A 19,768-nucleotide genomic window follows, 5' to 3' on the forward strand; every position below is an offset into this window, starting at 1 on the left:
AGACGTAGACGAAAGGATTTCGGAAGAGGAAGGATACATACCTGATGTGGGTATGGGCGTCCGGCTGGTAAAGGTGTCCGAGGATGTCGAGGTTGGAACACTAGATGCTGTAATAGCAGCAGTCGAATCAGGACTTGATGAAACAGCAGGACTCGAAATGGCTGACGACTGCAGTGAACTTGTAGGGAAGAGAGAAGGCACTCGAGTCGTTTGAGATAACGAAAACACTGGAGTTGTAGGCATCGCAGAGGTTGGTCCTGGTGTTTGAATGATGGTAGAGTCTGTCGGGCTTGTTGACAGCCGAATGCTTGTTTGAGCTGGCGTTGTTTGCAGTGCACTTGTTAATCCAGGGCTTCCGTGGTCAGTTGAATATGAACTTGGACTTGTAATGACAATGGAAGACTGCACGTAAGTTGCTGACGTATCGACTGTTCCCGAGTTGTCCAGGGTTGACGTGGTCATCGTTTGAGTAGGTCCACTATCAGATGGGACTAGACTTGGTGATGATTGCATGGTGGGCGTTGGAACTGTTTCAGATGGTGTTGACTCTTGGCCAGATGTTCCAGATGGGGTTGAAGTCATTTCAGATCTACTCGTGAGCACATCTGTTAGACTTAACGTCAACAATGACGCGATATGAGTTTCGGTTGGTGAAGTAGTTCCAGAAGATTGAGATACAGAAGTTGCAATAGCAGTCTGTGTGAGAGATGGTGTCATCCAATTTTTAGTTGAAAAAACATCAGAGACACTTGCCGCTGTGCTCGAGTCCAAAACAGTTTGAGTTCCGGAGGAAGGGTCAGAGCTGGTAGTCCTAGATGACAGACTATCAGTTGGTCCTTCACTAGACTGAAGAGCAGTAGGAGATGTTAAGGCCACAGTTGAAGTTGTGAAAGGCACAGATTTCGGAGTGACAATATTCGTTGAGAACTTGTCTGAACTTGATAAAACAGGTGTGGATTCCATTACTGATGGGGAAGTGATGGTAGGTGACGTCATCAAGGTTGGTTCCGACGAGAGTGATAGAGTTGACCCGGTTTGAGAAAATGTTCCGGTGGGTATGGGTGAGGTGGTAACTGTTGATGGGAAAAGGTCTGTCAGTGTGGTGAGAGCGGGTGTCTGTTGCGTTGAGCTCCCTACTGGTAGAGTTGATCCAAGTGATTTGGTGACTTGTGACATAGGTACTGAAGAAAACTGTGTCAGTGTAGTGAAGGCTGGGGTCTGTTCCACGGAGCTCGCATCTGCTGCAGTGGACTTTGTGATTGAAGATACAGACACAGTTGGTAACTCTGTCAGTGTGGTCAGGGCCTGCGTCTGCGTTGAGCTGGCATGAACTGTTGGGGAGCCAGTAACGTCAGTAGGTGTGGTGATGACTTGGGTCTCCGAGGCGGAGCTGGCATCTGTTGTTGTCGATGTTGCTGATGCAGGCACTGAAGAAACTGTAACTGTGAAAGGCGGATTCGATAGAGTTGAGCTCATCCCTGCTTCTGTTGATGTGGTGAGTTGCGTCTGCAATATTGTGCTGGAATGTGCTGCAGTTGACCCACTTGACATCTTTACTGAAGAAAACGTAGTCTCACTTGTGAATACTGGACTTGATGTAGTTGTAGCTGAGCTTGAATCTGCCATAGTCATGCTAGGGGAAGACGGATACACAGAGGTGAACAGTGGACTGGTCAGCTGCTCACTGGAACTAAATATTGCTGTAGAACTGGATCCTACCACTGGAGATGTAAAGGATGATGAGGTCCCGAAAGGACTTGTAGGAACTTCGCTGGAACCAAAAGTCTGTGTAGCTGGAACAAGCGAGCTGAAGCTATCCGCAACTGAAGCCGAGGCAGTGCCCACAGGCGATGTAAGACTACTGGTGCCTGATAATGTTGATGTCTGAGCCAAACTGTTGGTACCAGTTACAGTCAGGTCGATACTTGTTGACGTCGCAAGTGATGTGGTCACACTCCCACCTGATGTGGTCAAGGTGGAGGTCGACACCGAGCCTTCTGATGAACTACCCGTACTTGTCTTGGTAGACGGCACTACACCAGAGCTTACGAATGTGCCGGTTGTCCTAGACGACTGCAGACTTTCTGATGGTGATACTACGCTGGATCCAAACTCACTCGAACTTGTTTGCGTCAGACTCCCAGACGGTTTGGGAGTCTGTGAGGGTAGGATGGAACTTGGTAGAACAGATGTAGCTCCATCTTTCGAAGAACTTGTTGCAGATGAAGTTAAAGTCTGCTCAATACTTGAAGACTTTATTGTCGATGCAACTGGGCTGTTTCCAGTTGAAGTTGGGCTGCTACCAGTTGCAGAAACGGATGAATCGGTCAATCTGGGCGTAGACAGGAATGTTGAGCTCACTTCACCGGACGGTATCACTGGGGTCGAGGTTTGTAGAATGGTGGGTGAGGTCTGGGTAAAACTTGCAGAGGCTTGAACAGAGCTGGACGGATCTGGTTTCGGTGAAATGGTGGAAGTGGATACTAAAATCGTGGATTGAATAAAACTCGGACTTGACTTGGTGGACGGGGTGACGGTTTCTTTCGGAACTGTGGAAGTGACGTCTGTGACTTGAGGTGAGGACGACGAATGTAATGGAATAGACATACTACCAGAAGGCGTTGGTGTAATGAAGTCTGTCGTTGGAATCGGTGTTGTAAAATTTAATTTGACATCACAGAGTTTTCCATCATATTCGCTGGGGCACTTGCACGAGAAGTCGCCAAAGCCATTGACGCAGGTTCCATTGTTCAGGCATTTTGGTTCTGGTAGGCAGTAGTTGATGCGGGTCTCACAGATTGGACCGGTCCATCCGATACGGCAGAAGCATCTGGAATTATATGAGAACGTACAAATGGAACCTTCGTTCCAACAACAGCAGTTCGTTTTCTCAACCTTTTACCTTTAAGTTTAATCTCGCACAAATTATGTTCATTCCACTTAAAGGTACCACTACCATTTGGGACACATTTGGGCTTGAGTGACTTACATTATCAGGGCATTTTGAGTCAAATGATAAGGTGTGCTTTCGTGAAGAGATCATTCTAGGCAGTCAGCTAGGGGTCACATACAACAACCGAATATGCCAACTGCAAGCTAATCTGAAGGTTCTAGATATAACCTCCTCTACACACTAGACTATGACAGGCAATCTGCATATTATGGCAACTTAAGAATAAGCTACTACCAAGCATAGCCTGACTTCTCTGATGGATGATTAAAATATTTTCTCATGAACAGAAGGCACATACAAAGTTGCTGGAGGGAGGTAGCAAGAAAGACCTGGGAAAGCATGGATGGACAACATCAAAGATTGGACTGGCCCCCCCCACAACACCTAAACTTTTCCGTAGAGGCTGGAACCAATCCTCATGGGCAGGCATCACTGCTACTAGCAACCACGGCCCCCCTACGACCTTTGGTCACGGGTCTTAGTATCAGAAGGAGCAGAAGAGCAGAAGCTTGGTAAAGATTCTACCATACTTGCAAAAGCAGATGATTAAAAAGTGCTAATCTGAAGAAGTTCACCTATCGAACTCTTTGCCATTATTTCCTGCGCTGCTGGTGAAGATATATGAAAAAACTTAGGACAAGGAGTGAATTTGAAGAAAACTATTTACTCCACCAACTTTAAACCATGAATTTTTGGCGAGAAGATAAGTTGCAATCAATTCAGTGTCATACAACATTTTGAAGACAGTCAGCCTACGCCAATAACTCAATAACTGTCTTTGACCCCAAGTGGCTACTTATGCCATCTGGTAACCGCCAACTTCGTTACCTAAAACGAACTTACTGTCCAGCATGCATCTCAAAAATTCCAAATGCAGAAGTCGAAGATGAGGAAAAAGCCATCACGTCACAAATAGGTGGACCATGATGATATTCCAAAAGGGAACAGAATCAAAATATTGAAACTCACCCAAAGCCGCTTCCTGGGGTCTTCTCTTGACAAACTCCACCATTTTGACAAGGATTCGGTTTACAATCATCAAAGTCGGTCTCACATCTTGGGCCAACCCAACCTGGGACGCACCTACACGTATAATCTCCAACCTCGTCCACGCATGTGGCACCATTTTCACATGCATGGTTCACGCAATCGTCAATGTTGTTTTCGCAGCGCGTTCCATTGAAGCCAGGGACACATCTTGAAAAAAATTCAGAATCAACTGAAACCTTTTCTGCCGATAAGTACCTAAGGTGGTTTGTCGTTCAAATCATAAGGGGGTGCCAATCTCTGGTCCTCACCACAGAGGACTACTAACGACGGCTTATATTCAATGCAGACAAAGAGGAGTGCTGTGGTACAGGGATGAGTGTTTGACTTGAGATCGAAAGGCTATCGGTTCGAGAGACACGGTACTCTGTACTCTGAAATGGCCAAGCGTAGGACAGTATATGCACTCCTTGGTTCCCAATAAAGGCTTCTGGATAAGGCTACGGAATGAATGAAAAGTGGTTTGAAACTGTTATACAGTCAAAGAGCACTCTACGTTTAAACGAACATCTTTGATGTACTTACTGACAAGTGAAGTTTTTCCCCGATCCTTCGATACACGTTGCCCCATTTAGACACAAACTGGTCACACCAGCACCGCAAACGGATACATCAACCTCACAGTTGACACCTGAAGACAGTCATGAAAGCAGTAGAGTTAGAATGTGCTTGATCGGTGATGGGCCAGCAGGTGATACTCCTAAATTCCATCTGCATCATTTTGGGCTCTGGAGCGCAAACTACTGGTCAATATCTTTGAAGTTATCTCTGATTTTATCTGATTTATTTTAAAATATCATCGATTTCTTTCCATAGGGTCTCTAAAAAGAGGGCTTAAGGGGTGAAATGTAGGCCCTGAAAGATTAAAGAAAGCGGGATACTTTGGTGAACTTACCAATAAAACCATCCGGACAACTACAGGAGTAACTGTTCACTAAATCGTTGCACCGTCCTCGGACACACGGGTTGGATCGGCACTCGTTAACGTCAACGCTACAATTCATGCCGACATAACCCGGCTTACAACTGCATTCATACTTGTTTAGCAAGTTACTGCAGCTGAAAACAAGAAATTGCGAAAAAATAAATGGTTTGGTCATGGAAGCTATCTACGTTAACACTCATCATTGAAACAGCATAACATAAAGTAACTTACTTCCCATGAACGCAGGGGTCCGGCTGGCATTCATTGATGTCGAACTGACAAAATGTGCCGGTGTACCCCGGCACGCAGACACAATCAAACTTGTTCACAAGGTCCTGGCAGGTGGCACCATTTTGACACGGATCTGTTGCACATTCATTGATGTCTTCTTCACAGTTGGTTCCTGAAAAGTGAAATTATCAGTTTAAGTTATAAATAACTGGCAAGATTCTGAGAAAATAGTCCAATCAATTGTTACACACATTTTACTCGGGAAGAAGACCCGTTCATGTGACGTCTAATATGGGAATTACCTCGGTATCCTGGTACACAGGTACAGTTGTATGCACCAATCAGATTGTCGCACGTCGCGTTGTTTCGACATGGGTCACTCGCGCATTCATCAACGTCATCCTGGCAGAGGAGACCCTGGAATCCCTCAGAGCAGTTACACTTGAACCTGAAACAACAGGACAAAAAATATTTCAGACATGAAAGCAAACAATCGCTACATCCATCTTTTAGTTGAGGATTTGGCTTTTATATGCTACAGTCTGAGCTTGCCAACTTTCCGGCCGTGAACATCAGTCCTGAAGTCACCTCTCTGGAGGTGAGCTGAAAATCAATCAATCAATCAATCATTTGGGATTTAAGGTGCCTATATCCACAAAAAAAACGTGATCAAAGACACCAGAGAAACCAATCAAAAAAATATAAGCTGCTGGCCATTTTGACAGACTGCTGCCTAGTTAGAGAACAGGAAAGTTTTCAGCTTTCTCTTGAAGACAAGGATACTGCTGCTCGCACGAATTTCCTGTGGTAGCCCGTTCCACAGGCGCGGCGCAACACAAGCAAAAGCCCCGTCTCCAGAGGAAGCCATCCTGCTGCGTGGTTGCACCAGCAGCAGTCTGTCCGAGGAACGCAATGATCGGGACGGGTTGTACATTGTTAGAAGATCTTGCAAATAAACTGGCGCAAAATGAGTCACTTACGCAAAATGAGTCACTGAAAATGAGTCACTTACGCGTTATTGCCATCAATGCATGTCCCGTTTGTTCCACACGGATTTGACGCGCATTCGTCGATGTTGATCTCGCAGTTGGTGCCGTTAAAACCTGGCTGACAGTCGCAGGTATAACCATTGAACCTGTCCGCACATTTGCCGTTTGATCCACAGGGGTTGGATGCACACTCATTCACGTCCACCTCACAGTTTTTACCACCCCAGCCTAAAATAAGAAACAAGGTATTGTCCTGAGTAATAACTGAGGGGAATCATATTACCGGCTTTCTTCACAAGTCTAAACACTTACCACTAGAACAGGAACAGTTGTAATCCCCATTCGGTTGAGTCAAGCAAGATGTGGCGTTGTTGATGCACTGGTTGAAACCTGGTCCACAGGGGTCGTAACCTATCCCACACCTCGGCCCAGTGAAAAACGGTGGACACGCGCACGAGAAGTTTCCAATGCCGTCCTGGCACGTACCGCCATTGAGGCATTTATTGGCCGGGTCAGCACACTCGTTGACCTCAGTTGAACACGTCTTGCCTTGCCAGCCCACACTACACATACAGCTGAAACAAATTGATAGAAATTGACAATCTTTTCCAATACGTCCTTTTTCTTAATGAATAACACCTTCACAGCCGAACCACACAGATCTACACAGATGAGTGTTCGAGCATTCGGTCAGGAACTCAATTTGCGAAACTTAGGAGAATCTATCCAGCTCTGCAAGTTCATTTCCAGTTAAAAATTGCTTTCACAGGGAACAGGAGGGAAGTCTAGCATTAGTAACTTACTCAAAGTCTGCAAACTTGCTGATGCAGGTCCCAGAATTCTGACACGGATTGGGGTCACAGTTATTCTTCACCCTTTCACAAAACTTAGGAGAATCTATCCAGCTCTGCAAGTTCATTTCCAGCTAAAAATTGCTTTCACAGGGAACAGGAGGCCAATCTGGCGTTAGCAACTTACTCAAAGTCAGCAAACTTGCTGATGCAAGTCCCAGAATTCTGACACGGATTCGGGTCACAGTTATTCTTCACCCTTTCACAAAACGTTCCGTCCCATCCCGGCGGACATTGACATCGATACGACAAATGCAAATCCACACAGGTGGCGCCATTTGTACAGTTGTTTTCCTCGCAGTCGTTGACGGCGTTCGAGCAGGTCTTGCCCGCCCAGCCTGGGGAGCAGAGGCACCTGTAGTCCTTTGGTTGCTCGAGACAGAAACCGTTTGGGTAGCATGGCGATTCAGCCTGCGAGCTGCCACAGTAACGGAACGGCCGGGAACAGGTGCTCCCTAGAAATAACAAAATAAAATAAAATATCAGTTATGACAAATTTTACATTTTTTCGTTATATTTTCTTCTACTTTAGTTTGACGGAGTCCACTCATCCCTAGAAATAACATAATCAAATAAAATATCAGTTATGACAAATTTTACATTTTTTCGTTATATTTTCTTCTACTTTAGTTTGACGGAGTCCACTCATCCCTAGAAATAACATAATCAAATAAAATATCAGTTATGACAAATTTTACATTTTTTAGTTATATTTTCTTCTACTTCAGTTTGACAGAGTCCACTCATCCCTAGAAATAACAAAATAAAATAAAATATCAGTTATGACAATTTTTACATTTTTTCGTTATAGTCACTTCTACTTCAGTTTGACGGAGTCCACTCATCAGAAATTCAAACCTCACTCACCTTCCCATCCCGGTTCACAAGCGCAAGTGAACCCGCGCTGTAACATCAAATCCTCCGTACAATTCCCGCCATTTTGACAAGGGTTCGGCGGCCCACAAGGCTCCGCGGAACAGTTCTTGCCCTTGTAAGGAGGGACACAATCACAGACATAGTCGTTGACTTGATCCCGGCAGTAGCCGCCGTTGAGACAAGGGTACGGTTCGCAGTCGTTGATGTTTGTTTCGCAATGGACACCTGAAAAGAAGGATAAGCTTATTTATATAGATGTTTGAAAAACGATTAGGTGCCTGTGACAAACATCCACATCTTGGTCACATCCAGATAAGATGGGGTGGTGTTTTCACTCACCGTTGAATCCCAGCTGACAATCACAGTTGTAGCCATTTATCTTGTCTTGGCACTGGCCGTTGTTCCAACACGGATTAGACGCACATTCGTCAATATTAGTCTTGCACGTTACACCTGAAAAACAATAATTAGGATTGTCAGTTAAGTACATTTTTCTTGGATATTTTGAATTTTCAGTTACTCACAATTCTTAACAAAAATATCATATGCATGAACTGTCTAATATGTGTTTTTCTCAATATTTTGATTTGTACCTGAGAATCCTGGGATACATGTGCAATTGAAACGGCCTGCTCCATTTCCACAGGTGGCGTTATTCAGACACGGACTGCTCAGACACTCATCAACATCTTGTTCACACCTGAAGCCTGGAAAAAAATCACACGAAAATTATTCCAATACCTATCAGATAACTACTTTTCTTTCTGCGTCATGTTATCATTTGAATATACTCAGCCAATCTACTTATTCACCTGGCCATGAATTGAGAAGGTAGTTAAGGGTTGACCATAGGCAAAGCCATTTTGGCTGGAAATTGAAATCCTAAAGCAATCAGAACTCCTTCAAAACAAAGTGAATGCCCATTTAAAACCTGGGTGGCTGTTCTCTGAAAAACAGAAGACAGACTCTTCACTCTTAACTGGAGCACTCTCAATGAGCATGTTCATTCAGAACTACCAGTAGAACCTCCCTTAGCGGACACCTCTCTATTAAGGACACCCTCTCTATTAAGGACACTATTTTTGGTCCCAAATAGGTCGTTTCCATTCAGTTTGACCTCTCTGATCAGGACACCTCTCTATTAAGGACAGCACTTGCCAGTCCCGAGGGTGTCCTTAATAGAGATGTTCTACTGTATTTGTGTCACAATTCTTAGTCAACTATCCTCGGCAAAATTCTACAATTTCTCAATTTTTTCTCCAAAAATAGTCTAAAGTTACCTGTGAATCCATTCGGACAAAGGCACTCGTAGCTGTTGACCTTGTCAAGGCATTGACCTCCATTTTGACAAGGTGAAGACAGACACTCATTATCATCGACCTGAAACAAAAAATTCTAAAATGAGAAACGGGAAGTTTAATCTTCTTCTCTTTCAGTGTCCATTCCTTATTGGTATGTTTATAGCTTATCACAAAGGTTGGGTCTTAACACTTTCATGGCCAGTTGAATGTATTGTATGCGCCGGTCACCGATCCAAAGGTTGACCGCGCTCAACGTTGCTTAACTTCCACTCTGGGGCCAACGCGCCAACCACTGGGCCATAAAGGAATTCTCTCATAGCCGGCGGGTTAAGCCGTGCCATATACCTGGGGGTACTATACATTGAACACCATCTTCAATATTCTAACAGGATGTTGTCTCCAGCCCATTTCAAATTCGATTTTTATTCAACCATCAGTTACCAAGTTTTGATAGTACACCCTCGATATGTTTTCACACCTTAGAGGGTTTTCGAAACCCAGGTCAATCATTCATGTGACCCATCATAGATATAACTACAGTGCAACCTCCCTTAGCGGACACCTCTCTATTAAGGACAACCTCTCTATTAGGGACACTAGTTTTGGTCCCAAATTCGTTGTTTCCATTCAATTTGACCTCTCTTATCAGGACACCTCTCTATTAAGGACAGCACTTGTCAGTCCCGAGGTTGTCCTTAATAGAGAGGTTCTACTGTACCACCAAATATAGATAAATCCATACATGCTACACAAAACAGCTGCTGCAAAAAACTTATCTACCACAACTACCCAAAAACTAACATTCCATCCAACCTGAATTAAAATTAAGCAAGGCAACAGGAGCGGAGATGAAACTATAACAAAGTGCAAAGAGCAGAGAGATTGGCAGCAGAACTGGGAAAGCCTCTACTATCAAAAGCATGTGATGAAAAACTGTATTCATAGTAGGCCCAGTGGCTACCAGAGCCAGCTCCAAAGCAATACAATGCGCAAGCAAGCCATGTACATTGCCTCTAACAGCGATTTGAATTGCATGCAATGTTTTAAAATCGCTTGTTTGTGATGGGCGTCCCAGGAACCTGCGGCATGACTCAGCGATTACTGCAATCTGCAAACGATATCAAACCCGGCGATACCGTATTTGACCACAGATAGTTACAATCGTAAGTTGCAGCGATGAAAATTGCTTGTTTGCACAGGGCGGTGTCTGCAAGGTCAAGATGACAACTTCTTCAATCCATAACTCTCTTCTTCAATTGTCATCATATGACATCCTGTACAGGGTAAACTTCGTGTTTATTGGGACATAATCTTTTCTTGGAATTATGATCACCCTCCTCACCACAGATCGTCTTGGAGAACTCAGTGGAAGATAGAACAGGGTTGCCAAAGAGCGAGGGCAAAAATATTTTTCTTGTAAAAATCTCATCATTTGACAGCCCTCGCTTGCACGAAAATACCTCTAAAATACTTATTTTTGGTCCAATTTTGAAAATTCTAAGTATCGAAAGAAAGTTGAGATAGAGATTTTTCCATTTCCTGTATCAAATTAGCATTTAGTGAGGAAAAATCTTCAAGAAATATGCTAAATATCGAGAAATGTGACATCCCTGATTGAAGAAACTGCCACCTCGGTCTGAACTTTTTAAGCAAAGCAGGGGAACATGCAGCTGGACAAATAAGCCAGGTTTGCAACAGAAAATAAAAACCTTGGAATATGACTTCATGATCTTCTTGAACAGAAAATAAATTGTGCCTAAAGAAGGGAAATAATGAGGACCTATATTAACATGGGTATTTGAACTACTCTTGGTGAAACATTTTAAAAGTCTATCAAGTCTCCTATCTGTATGAAATAAATATCATTTGGGCCACTACCAGTATTAAGACATTGTACCTTCAAGGCTGCAGCCATAATGGTCATCCTTGATAACCCTACCTAAATTAGACATAGCAGGTTGAAAATTAAACTCGAATTTGAAAATTTCTTATAGGGTAAAAACAGAAGATGAATTTTAACATTGTCAAGTTGACACCAGCGTCTGTGAAAAAACTGGTTTGAATATCCAGGCCAAGGGATTGTTGACCTTGACAGTGAGGCCAAGCGGCGTCTGGGGACATAGATTGGTGCATTAACAGCCAATGGATGCCCAACCATCTTGGAGTAATCTCCTTCGGGGGGGGAGGGGGTATATTCCAACTGGACTCGGACTTCACGATAATGTTCTTACCTCACACCTGACTCCAGAATATCCCGGTTTACATCGACACGTAAACTTGTTGACCTCGTCAAGACATTCCAACGTTCCTGTCACATCACATGGACTTGAAGAACATTCGTTGATGTCGTTCGAACAGTTTTTGTCAGCAAAACCTGGGAGACAAATTGTAGAAAGTTACTAGAGAGGGTGTCCTGCTAAAGGAGGTGTCTGTTAAGGGAGGTTCCACTTTTGACATTTGTTCAGAAATAGATATCTATCTCACCTGGGACACAATCACAAATATAGTCGTGAACAGCATCTCGGCATGTTGCTCCGTTGAGGCAAGGTTTAGAGGCGCAATCATCGATATCATTGGAACAATTCTTCCCATCAAATCCTTGTAAACATTCGCATGAGAAGTCTGCGATGCCATCAATACAGGTAGCGGCGTTCTGGCAAGGATTCGGCGAGCAGTCGTCGTGGTTGATGCTGCAGTTGGTTCCAGTGAAGCCTGTTGGAAGAAAAGAAATTTGAGAGACAATGATTCTATCGATAATATTTTAGGGAATTCATGATGATACTTTAAAAGATACTCTAGCTAATGTCAAGGATTTGCAAATGAGTTCATTCAGGAAAAATGTACTTTTACTCACCATTTGCACAGTAGCACTGGTAGCCATTGACCTTGTCCTCGCAGACAGCGGCATTCTGACATGGGTTCGGGTGGCAGTCGTCGATGTTTTCTCCACAGTCCCAGCCATTAAAACCTTAAAATCCAGAAGTGGGATAACTATGACACTGACATCTGAGCACAAAACTATAGCAGTTTTAATGTCTAAAGCAATTATTGCTCTCAATTGCAATTTGAACAGACCACCTACCTGCGATGCAGCTGCATGTAACGTTGTTACCGTCGGTCGTCTCCACACAAGACGCCGTGCTATTACTCTTGCAGAGGTCAGCCGCACAGAGGTCAAGGTCATTCTCACAGAGCGTTCCACTGAAACCTGAAAATACAATGTTTACATTTCGGTAAAGTCTTAGTTCCTCTACAGATCGAGGTCTTGTAGGTGCTACTCTAACAAGACGTCCCCAAGCACCAGGATTGCTGGTCTCAATATCGTCAAATACAGTAGAACCTCTCTATTAAGGACACCCTCGGGACTGAAAAGTACTGTCCTTAATAGAGAGGTGTCCTGATTAGAGAGGTAAAATTGAATGGTAACAACCAATTTGGGACCAAAACCAGTGTCCTTAATAGAGAGGGTGTCCTTATTAGAGAGGTGTCCGCTAAGGGAGGTTCTACTTTACTCACCTAATCCACATTGGCAGACAAACTGATTGACTTGATTGAGACAGACCCCGTTATTCTGACAAGGAGATGATTGGCATTCGTTGACGTCTTCTGAGCAATGACGACCTGTGAACGAGAAAATGTCAGTTTAAAATCAAAACACCACAACAACTGGGGGGGGGGCAATGAAAATGTCCAAGAATATTTATGGATTAATAGTAGCCCTTGTTTTTGGAGAAATGAAATAATACTCATTATCGATCTGTTTTCGTGTATGTATGTCACAACTGCCGACACTCCCATGTGTCATCACACTTGTGGAGGGCCTACCAAGAAGACAACATCTAAACAAAGACACATGTGTTACACAAACCTTGAGTCACTCGTATTGTGTTGCAGCTAATACTCCAGTAATCTAAGGCCGTTAATATCAAGAAAACTAGAGACATAAGTCAAGTCATAAGTCAAGAATCGAATATGGCTGAAAAACTTGATCTGCATGTAGCCGAGAACTAGTTAAAAAGTTTTGAAGTCCATGCATGGTAAATGTTTTGACCGTATCATTTGGACTCTCAATTTAAATCGCGGGCGATGATACTTGCTTGTTTTCTGTGGTCATTGCAGTACAATGTAACTTCAAGTCAATATCAACCCCAGCGATTACCGGTTTTACTTGCAAACAAGTGAGCATTTTGTTGCACAGAGCAGCAACTGTAATCGCAGGTAAAGTAGAACCTCTCTACTAAGGACACCCTTGGGACTGACAAGTGCTGTCCTAAATACAGAGGTGTCCTGATAAAAGAGGTCAAATTGAATGGAAACACCTAATTTGGGACTCAAACTTAGTGTCCTTAACAGAGAGGGTGTCCTTAATAGAGAGGTGTCCGCTAAGGGAGGTTCTACTGTAGCTGCAATTTAAATCATTTTACACTTGGTGGATGGAGTACTGAAATGCTAAACCATGATATCGCTAATCGCCATAGCTACTGGTCACTAACATTTCTGTACTGCTAATCAAGTAATACCCTGAGCCATGTTTAGCCATCAGTCAGCCGCGCTCTTACAAAAGCAAGTCATTAGTCTGGCCATTCAGAACCTGACGGTATTGCCACAGTTTGATTAAAAATCTGTATGAGGCATTTCATTAATCATCGAAGGCTGATTTAAAGAAAATAACATGGCTGACACGTTTTCCAAAGTCAGTATGGTATTTCTGACAAGAGCCAGAGGAGAGTGTTAGAAATCATAATATCAGGTTGCAGAAAGGGCCGAAGGAGTAAATAAGGGCCCGAGTTCTACATTGGCTGCTCCTATAGTCATCTTCCACGTGCCACAGTTATCATTTTTATCACCTTCAAGTTCATGGCTTCGTTTTAGAATAGATCGGTCATGGGGCTTTTTACATTCTTGGGGGCAGCAGGGTGCCTCTTGGAGGGTTTGATGGATAACTTGTGCCTACTGGTGTTGTCCTCATGCCTTCTCAATCATATACAGTGGAACCCCGGTAACACGACCACCCAAGGGACTAAGCCGAAGTGGTCGTGTTACCGGGGTGGTCACGTTAGTGAATTTAAGAATCATAAGTAGGTTTTCCCGTCAAAACATCGTCCTGCTGTGTGGACATTGACATGCATTAATGACTACGCCACCGGGTGATTCGATAATTTTGTGTGTATATTACGAATAAAAAATCATTTTCTTGAGTGTTTTGCGTTTAATTTGCAACTCATGTAAATGAGTAAATAAACTGACGAGAGCTAATTAGACCAAACATTACATTAAAACTTGAGCATGCTAATTAGAACAAGCATGTAATTCACACCATCGGCAGCTGCCCTTCTTGATGTCAAGCTAATATTCCCGCTAACATTGAGAGAGGTGATGTGAGAAGATGTTGAGAATTCTTCCTGATGTCTTCCTGCTTTAACATTAGCCAATTTGAACTGGTACTGATTAAATCATCTTTTTAATAACGTATTTTATCAACATTACGACGTAGTAAGCATTCTTTACTTTGAGTATCGGTACTCTTACTAATCAACATAATTTATTTGTCCTAAAAACTACGTGTGCATGCCTCTTGACATCATTTAATACTAAATGATGAAAAAACAAACCGTGAGTCGAAAAGAAAGTTTATTCTTCATTTTATTTGCGCTTACATTTGATCAAACCTTGGAGGAATTATACTTGAAGTATAGTTCCTCCAAGATCAAACTCACTTACACATCATTTACATGTATTTTCATATGGATTCCCATGGTCATTGTGTTCGAGGTGCTAATTATCAACACGGATTTGCGAGAAGGTGCCAATTGATACCATGCAGTCATGGTTGATTACGGCAATTAGGCCTCATGGTCGCGTTAGCGGGGTTAATTTGCAGTTTGGGACCGACCAAGCTGGTGGTCGCGGTCTGGGTACCGGGGTGGTCGTGTTAGCGAGGGCCAGTTAATGGGAATTAGAGAGAAAACCATTCGGGACCGGAGAATTTTGGTCGTGTTCGCGGGGTGGTCGCGTTACTGAGGTGGTCGCCGACCGGGGTTCCACTGTACTGAGTTCTTGCACAGACATTTGTACCTATGCTTGGACCCGCAAGGTCTAGTTATGCCGCATAAGTCAGGACAACCTGTCGCGCAGCACGACTCAAACTTTGACAGCTTATCGGAGGATTTACTACTCATTGAAGAAAGGGGATTTTATTGTTTACCTTAATAGGTGGCTAACCTCGTAAGCATTAGGAGATATCAAGTTAATCGGATTGTAAACATTAGTACTGAATCAACAATGTCATACTTATGCAAGTAAAGGCATTCCTTAGATAGCACGTGACATAATGATGGCCGGACTGTCAAAATTTGTTCACATGAAAACAGGGCACCAATATAGAGTGGGATGACATTTCACGTGTGTGACCTGTTCCCTTGTCCGACTGACAAAAAGTCTGTTTCGACCCTAGGTTGGACATGCTGGAGGTAAAATACAATATGAAGTGAAATGTGTCAGCCATGCATTTTGTGTATTTTGTACAAAATGAGGAACGCTATTGTAATAATTGTATTGTACACGCCGGTCACCGATCCAAAGGTTGACCGCGCTCAACGTTGCTTAAGTTCCACTCTGGGGCCAACGCGCCAACCACTGGGCCATAAAGGAATTCCCTCATGGCCGGCGGGTTAAGCCGTGCCATATACCTGGGGGTACTATACAATAATTACTCCTCATCTCCCAGGAAACTGTTTGTATCAAGCTGATTGACATGTTCGAATGAGGATTTCTGACAATGTCAAAATGGCTGCAACCAAAAATAAGCTTTTCAAACCTCTTTCGAACAGGGTTAAAGAAACACCATAGCGTCAATGTGATTGTCACCACAGAAACTCTTTGAAAACCATTCGTGCCATTATCGATTAGTTGAAATACTACCATATTTACTCAATCAAACTCATAAACCTGCATATAATCAATGCTTACTGAACATGAGTGCTCTGTGATGTATGTCATTATCAACATCATTCCTTGCAGGGCAGAGACCTGTATTCATCCACGACCGGAAGTGTGGCACAGTCACATAGAGCTTATCAAAATGTCAAGTTGTGGTAAATACATGGCTGGGATGGACCAAAGTGGAATTAATTCTCAATCTGTGGTTGATTCTTAATCTACAGAGTCAGGCCATCACAGAAATATGCTTTTTGATAATATATTTAAGAAAATGTGGTCTCACTGGTCAGTTTAGAACTTGTACTTTGACAGGGCCATATCAATGCGCCAGTGACGTTTTGATGGATATGGTGTACGGAAATCTTTTTTTCTCAGGCAATCGGTATTGGAATTTTTTAAAACTTTATTATGCTATTGGCAAAGGGTTCTTCTTGACACATATAAAATTTTGTGCAGATTGATTGGTCCAATGAGTACTTTTTTTACCAAAACCTATGCACAACAATGTACACGTAATGTACACATGTTTTAATAGAGGACTCTGGCCTGCAAAGTTTGCCAATGGTATTGTCACATGCAAAATACTCTAGGTAAAATGCAGTATTGCAGGTTCTTGCAACAAAAACAGGTCATTTGCTGTGAGCTTTCGTGCCACTAATAGTTGACCAAAACTAGGGTCCTTAATAGAGAGGCTGTCCTTATAGAGAGGTGTCTGCTAAGGGAGGTTCCACTGTACCTCCATTCCATCTTTAGCTCCATATTTTTTCTTACACTAAGATCCATACATAACATTAGGGCTCCCGCATGTAAAATCAATGATTCTGAGTCAATATTACACAACGTCAAAAGGTAGTATTTTCTTTTTTAGTCCAAATACTGAATGATTGGCACACTCGCAAGTGTGGCATTAGTTGTTAAAACTAGTATAAAGAGGGGCGTCCTCAGGTTACTTTGTTGCAGATCACCGTTCAGAGATTCCTCAATGGTACAATCAGAGAATCACAGACCGTAACAAAGTCGATATTAGAGAAATAAATGATGTATGAACGACAGAATGGGATTTAACTCCTCCATTTCACTCATTCATGTCTTGAATCAGGCAAGCAAATTGGTAAATAAAAAAACGAAAAAAAGCAGAATTGATTTTCGGAAGCCTTGGTCTTAAGATTTTAAAAACTCACCTGTGAAACCGTCAGGACAAGAGCATGTATAATTCTGGAATACGTTAACGCAAGTTGCACCATTTTGACAAAATCCAAGGTGGCAGAATTTTACCCATTCAGTGCAGTAAGTTCCTAAAAAGAAGATGCGAGACAAAAAATTCCAAGTCTTTGTACCATCTATAGAAGTCGTTTAAAACCTGCCTTGCCATGTCAACATTGACGGCAAGTAAGCGATCGTTAACAATCGAAAACATCGTAAAAATTTGAGTAACATTTCAAATACATTAAATCCCACTCTCCCCAACATCACCTGTGAAATAAACTTTAGTTTCGTTTCATCGACAGCCCATAGGGAAAATGTTACCTAATGAATCTTCATGAAAATATGCTTACCTGTGTACCCTCCAAAACAATTGCATCTAAATGCCTGTGGTCCATACTCCACGCATGTCCCATTATGACATAAACCTTCCGTACACACTCCTTTAACTTCTGTACAGTTGAAGCCAGTGTACGGGTCCGGACAGCTACAGGTGTAATTCGAACCGGCCAGACCTTGAATCGCATCCGTACAAGTGCCATTATTATAACACGGGTCAGAAACACAAGCGTCAATTTCGTCACATAAAACTCCAGTATAACCGCGATCACAATGACATGTGTACGAATCTTTTAACAACGTTGTGATACACTTTCCATGGCCGGAACAAAAATTTGAATCGCTGCCGCAGTTTTTAGGCTTCACTGTCACACGCACACGCAAGCCAAACCTACACGTCTTCAAACTATCATTCTGCGCAAAATAGTTAAACCGATTTGTTATAAAATTCGAATCCACCAATAACTCTCTACTATCTCCACCAAAATTCATCAACGCTAAACCAGAACTTATATTCGTCCGACAATTCTCCCAGTCATCTAAAGTCGACAACGAAACCGGATTGAAACCAAATGTGTTTATAATAGGTGGCGCTATATACAAATTATCACCCGTTTGCATAAATATCGGACACAACTGAATGACGTTGACCCAAGAATGGACAGTTTCGTCTACCTGAGCACCAAGACATTGTAAAGACGACTCACAAACTTGATCCACCATCCATGCGATTGTGAAATTTTTCGGCGTAGTCCGCCACAGCAGTGGTTCACCTATCACAGGTTGTTTGCACTGGATGGCCCCAAGCACTAGTTGTAAACATTGCAATAGCACACTTGATAAAGCGATGGGTAATTTCTTAAACGGATTCATTCTTGGATGGATTAATTTATGGAATGTTGATAAGAAGTATGGACTCTGGTCTTTTGGAAGGTCTCCCGATGCGGCGATGGTTACATGGCTGGAAGAGGAAATATTTTTATAAGATTATCGGTATCAAATGGGCCGGGATTGATGCATGGACTATACCCATGCCAAATATAATCGATCATTTTCAAAATCAAACACAACTGCTCAAGATTCTAGATTAAAAAAAAATAACCCAATATATACCAAAAGAATAAATCAACTGCCCCAGAGTTATGTACTAATGTGTGAACATCCCTTTTGATCAATGATAAACCATTGATTGACTATGTACACTGTATGCATACATTGTATACGCCTAGTCCGAAGTGTCAAAAACGGCAAAATATCCGAAGTAAAAACTCTACCTTAAGAAATAAAAAACACATTAGAAACACAACAATCTTATGAACGGATCATTAGTTCAAATATCCACATAGTGTCTTTGTTTTTTAATCCATCTTTGTGCTGTTTGAGAGCATTTTGTTATGAAAACATAGCACTTTTGTAGCGTAGCGTGCCACAGATCTGGACGATGGCCGTTGTTGTGGTCGTTTTTTGTAAATATTGGGAATTTTGTCCTCTTGAGGGAGAGAATTGATGAAAAATAGGGTGCGAATTGCATTTTTTCCCTGCTGATGCTTTCATGATGCCAACCCATAGCTTTTCGGCCTTTAGATTTCGGATGTGTTTTTGAGGCTAAGTGCCAAAAATGGCAGTCTTCTTTCGGGCTGTCAGGTTGTGACATGTCTTCCAGAAAGGCACGTCCCTGATCTGATCTGCGATTGTCTGCTGTACTACTGGGTGGCCCAGAATTATTTTACCTCACATAATGGATACACATTAGCATTCTATTGTGCAAGGGAAAACCTTTCTGGGCGACCCTGTAGAGTTTCATGAGTTTCCCATCTGCCTCAGGTTGGCCAATGATTTTGACAGGACCCCAGCTGGCGCCATCTGAGCTAAAAAAGCAAAACTACGCGATTACATCAAATCAAAAATTACTCCGTCTCGGGGTGGACATTTTCCCCCCTTTTTAGGGAGAGAACGGGGGACGAGTTATTCCATGAACCCCAAGCATGGTGCTGACAAGTCCCATGCTTATCTTTATTACTTCCGACGCGGTATCCAACGACGGAACACTAGCGGCAAATCGAAGAACTAGAACCAATATTGTATATTATTGTGGTCCTTTATCTGTTTATAGC

The 19,768-nt window shown here is 42.7% G+C and overlaps 2 protein-coding genes across 2 annotated transcripts in view; both read right to left on the minus strand.

The window, feature by feature from the left end:
- LOC135502765 (protein eyes shut homolog) overlaps positions 1 to 11,108 on the minus strand; it is a 23,947-nt gene extending 12,839 nt beyond the window's left edge. The window contains exons 1-15 of the mRNA XM_064795851.1: positions 11,071 to 11,108; positions 9,153 to 9,252; positions 8,466 to 8,579; positions 8,212 to 8,325; positions 7,864 to 8,097; positions 7,124 to 7,451; positions 6,458 to 6,720; positions 6,169 to 6,373; positions 5,459 to 5,604; positions 5,157 to 5,328; positions 4,896 to 5,059; positions 4,526 to 4,631; positions 3,923 to 4,150; positions 3,529 to 3,561; positions 42 to 2,830 (exon numbers count right to left, since the gene is read on the minus strand). Of these exons, the coding sequence (XP_064651921.1) occupies positions 42 to 2,830; positions 3,529 to 3,561; positions 3,923 to 4,150; positions 4,526 to 4,631; positions 4,896 to 5,059; positions 5,157 to 5,328; positions 5,459 to 5,604; positions 6,169 to 6,373; positions 6,458 to 6,720; positions 7,124 to 7,451; positions 7,864 to 8,097; positions 8,212 to 8,325; positions 8,466 to 8,579; positions 9,153 to 9,252; positions 11,071 to 11,097 (5,023 nt within the window). The 5' untranslated portion in view covers positions 11,098 to 11,108. The remainder of the gene's footprint in view (positions 1 to 41; positions 2,831 to 3,528; positions 3,562 to 3,922; positions 4,151 to 4,525; positions 4,632 to 4,895; positions 5,060 to 5,156; positions 5,329 to 5,458; positions 5,605 to 6,168; positions 6,374 to 6,457; positions 6,721 to 7,123; positions 7,452 to 7,863; positions 8,098 to 8,211; positions 8,326 to 8,465; positions 8,580 to 9,152; positions 9,253 to 11,070) is intronic.
- LOC135502768 (protein eyes shut homolog) lies at positions 10,746 to 19,084 on the minus strand. The gene is made up of 9 exons (XM_064795859.1): positions 18,929 to 19,084; positions 17,669 to 18,615; positions 17,294 to 17,407; positions 12,690 to 12,794; positions 12,256 to 12,381; positions 12,028 to 12,141; positions 11,658 to 11,885; positions 11,405 to 11,547; positions 10,746 to 10,929 (listed from the first exon to the last, which is right to left on the minus strand). Exons 2-9 carry the CDS (start codon positions 18,525 to 18,527, stop codon positions 10,897 to 10,899), a joined length of 1,722 nt encoding a protein of 573 aa, XP_064651929.1. The 5' UTR covers positions 18,528 to 18,615; positions 18,929 to 19,084; the 3' UTR covers positions 10,746 to 10,896.
- Positions 19,085 to 19,768: the final 684 nt, after the last annotated feature.

Source organism: Lineus longissimus, chromosome 19 (assembly GCF_910592395.1).
Source record: "Lineus longissimus chromosome 19, tnLinLong1.2, whole genome shotgun sequence".
Lineage (NCBI taxonomy): Eukaryota > Metazoa > Nemertea > Pilidiophora > Heteronemertea > Lineidae > Lineus > Lineus longissimus.

Bases quoted from the DNA above. Each gene is read 5' to 3' on its own strand.
- LOC135502768 (XM_064795859.1), bottom strand. From the start codon at position 18,527: ATGAATCCGTTTAAGAAATTACCCATCGCTTTATCAAGTGTGCTATTG. The intron at 12,795-17,293 runs GTGAGTTTTTAA...TCTCGTTCACAG, and splicing joins TTGTCCTGACGGTTTCACAG to GTCGTCATTGCTCAGAAGAC. The intron at 10,930-11,404 runs GTAAGAACATTA...TCCCTTCTTTAG, and splicing joins ATTCTGGAGTCAGGTGTGAG to GCACAATTTATTTTCTGTTC.